At 41.1% G+C, this 3,179-nt stretch overlaps 1 protein-coding gene across 1 annotated transcript; it reads left to right on the top strand.

Annotated features, from left to right (window-relative positions):
- Window positions 1–1,539: 1,539 nt before the first annotated feature.
- Window positions 1,540–2,491, top strand: pth2 (parathyroid hormone 2). The gene is made up of 3 exons (XM_030116733.1): window positions 1,540–1,643; window positions 1,868–2,047; window positions 2,297–2,491. Exons 1-3 carry the CDS (start codon window positions 1,540–1,542, stop codon window positions 2,463–2,465), a joined length of 453 nt encoding a protein of 150 aa, XP_029972593.1. The 3' UTR covers window positions 2,466–2,491.
- Window positions 2,492–3,179: the final 688 nt, after the last annotated feature.

Here is a 3,179-nt window from a genome sequence, read left to right as displayed (position 1 = left end):
AGGCTCTCTGGCTCATTTAATGCAGCTTTAAGTGGCTTATTGCAGCAGCGTGAAGCAGGTGATGTACCTCAGCATTACTGGTTCCTTTTTAAGGTGTCGTTAAATTAGTCTAAATGTTTGGAATACATAGGGGGGCCGATGGTTTGTGTCTGCCTGTTTGGTTCACTCTTTAAAAGCGAGGACTGCTGCTTGACTGCACGCCGGCCAACACCCATGCAGAAAAAGTGCACATCTGCAACCACAGAGCATCATAAGACACTGAAATGCAAATCAATAAGAGCATGCATTTCTCTTCAGGCTTTTTGGTTTAAAAAAGAAACAAGAATAAAGGCTAATAATGAGTCATTAGCAAAATATGATTTTATCAATTTGTTTTCAGTTACCTGAACCTATATCCAAGGTATTAACATTGCTGATCGACAATGTTCATTCTTTGTTTAAGAAATGATATACTTATCTTTTGAGGCTACTGAGTTCTGGAGAAACACATATTCTTTTTTTCTCTTTCGAACTATCAATCACAATCATCCCACTATTATCATGATTAACACTGTTGTATTTCAGGTTAATACTCGGGGCTGAAACAACATATTTCATATATTCGCATTACTGTAATTGAGTCGTATCAATAATAAAGCAGGGAATTCATACAGATTAAGATTTAGCAAAAGTGTAGGATAATTTCAAAAATAAAGAATGTGTAAAATCTGAGTAATAAAATAAACCCGATTAAACACAAGGTAAAAACAGGAAGTTTTCATGTCATACAAAAAACTGAAACTTGTGTTCAGAGATAAATTTACTCTGCATGGCTATCTGCATCAGTGCATCGTAGAACGATGGCGATTCGCCTGCAGATCTGCTGAGGTCTCCAGGAGCTCAGGTTGCTTTGATTGTGAGCTTCACCTCATCTGGACATTGGTTCTGGTTTCTTTAATCTTCCTCTTTAAGAAGAACCCGCCGGTTCTCTGCGGGGTTCAGGTCGGGACAGCTGGCTCTCCATGTCCTGACTCCAGGCTCAGTCCGCTCGTCATGAACAGTCTGGAATTGGCTTTGCTCGACCTTCCACTCCAGGCTGCAGCTCATCCCTGCCGGGTTATTGCACTTCCTCCTCAAACACTTTGTATTTACAGTCAATTCTGAAGCAGCACTCCGTGACAAGCAGCTCGGTAGTTTTCATTGAGCTTCATAAAATTCATATGGTAAAATTCAAGACTAACGTGGAATATTCTTGGATTAATTATCAAAATTAAAAACTGTCCATTGCCTGCAACAGTTTGGTGAATAAATATGATGAAATCAGCCTGAAACGTTCTAGAGTAAATCTCTCTGCCGTGATGTTCTCATTTGAAATGTTCAAGCAGATGCTGCAACCCTCACAAGTGATGAGTGATGTCTGTAGAAATCAACAAAGGCAATCAATGAGGGACGAAGAACGGCTAAGATTAAAGGATGCAGGATGAAGAGTCAATTTAAAAGAGGTCCATGAACATGGAGACCATGTTTAATATGATTCTGTTGTTTGTTTTTAACTGTAGGATGTCTGAGGTTCCTCTGTTCCCCCGCCTGTCCTACCTGCTGCTTTGCATTCTGGGTATGACCCTGGTGACGTCTGGCTTCCCCCGGCCTCGCCCACCTCTCAGGTGTTTTTTTTTTCCTCTCTCTCTCTCTCTCTACATCTCTTTATAGATCCAGCAAAGTGTCAACTGTTATTGGAGGACAGTTTATTTATAACATTTACTTAAAGTTTGATAAGATGAATAAGAAAATTGGTTATACTGTTGTTGCACTCTACTCGTTTCCAGCTTTCATTGTCACCTTTGGCTCAAGTTTTAGAGAAATGAAATGTCACCTTCTGTACTTCCAGAAATCCTCACGATTCAGACGGACTGAAGCGGGACGACTGGGACATCGGGTTCCCCTCCACCTCTCTGCATGACTGGAGCGTCCACGTGATGGCGGCGCCCGGCGTCAGAGCGCCCGCCGACAGTCGGGCCAGGCTGAGGAGCGAGGCGTGGCTTTTTGCCCCAGAGACGGCAGAAGTGAGGTAAGTTTGCAATGTCTGAAAGACGAGAGACAATCGAAACTAAACTGAATTTTTAACCAAAATTTTGACTCGCACGCCACAACTTTCACCTTTTTTTTTCAGTTGCTCATTTTAAAGGTGTGCTGTCCCCGTAAATACAAATGATATGAAAATGTGCATCAAGAGTGCTGCATATCTCACCAGCTTGGTGTTGGATCTTGACGTACTCGGTATGTTTCCCTGTCGTAATCTGATCCCTGTTATCTCCAGCGTGGAGGGGCCGTGGTCTTCTCAAGGAGCCGGGGCGATGAAGAGGAACATCGGAGTCGCCGACGACGCCGCCTTCAGGGAAAAGAGCAAACTGCTCACTTCGATGGAGAGACAGAAGTGGCTCAACACCTACATGCAGAAACTACTGGTGGTCAATGCTTCGCGATAACTGAGTCGTTGCAGCTTCAACGCCACCAAATTACTAACAAATCCGCAAAATTTCTCCATTTCTTTATATGCTATTTCAATCATTTCTGATCCAAAAATGTTTTCCAGTGCTTTTTGCTGAAAATCATTTGGTGTGATTCAATTAGGTGAAATGATAAATCTCTTTTTCAGTTTCTGCTGATTGTGATTAGATTAATAATTCAAAGTTCTGATTCAGCTGAACTGAAATTAGCTGTTTGTAATTCAATTTGTTCGAAGATTAACTCCATTTTTATTACAGTCCTGTACATAATGTGGAAATAGTTGTTTTTGTTACCACAATCATCTCTTTATGCCCCTTTATAAAGGCAACATTCTCAAGGAAACACACATAAAACTGACATTTTGTATTAATTTTCAGAATGTAAATAAAGTGTGACAGCCAGACACGCGGTGAGTGTGTATGTTTTGTTTTGCATCAGTATTGTGAATAACTAAACGTAATTTTTATCCAATAATGTCACAGCTACACCCGATGCTGTTGATTTACAACATAATTTTGGATGGGATTTTGTGCATAGAGCCAAAAAGCATATAAAGTCAACAGCAGATCTTCGAACGGCACGTAATAAGTCAGGACCCTTTAAAAAGTAGATAGCAATGCATCTTAACTACGAATGTTATAGAAGTGGAAATCGTGAACAAGAATGTGGCCAGCCAGGGGTCCGAGTATGAA

This window comes from Salarias fasciatus, chromosome 19 (assembly GCF_902148845.1).
Source record: "Salarias fasciatus chromosome 19, fSalaFa1.1, whole genome shotgun sequence".
Taxonomy (NCBI): Eukaryota; Metazoa; Chordata; class Actinopteri; order Blenniiformes; family Blenniidae; genus Salarias; species Salarias fasciatus.
This window is presented reverse-complemented; position numbering and strand designations above follow the sequence as displayed.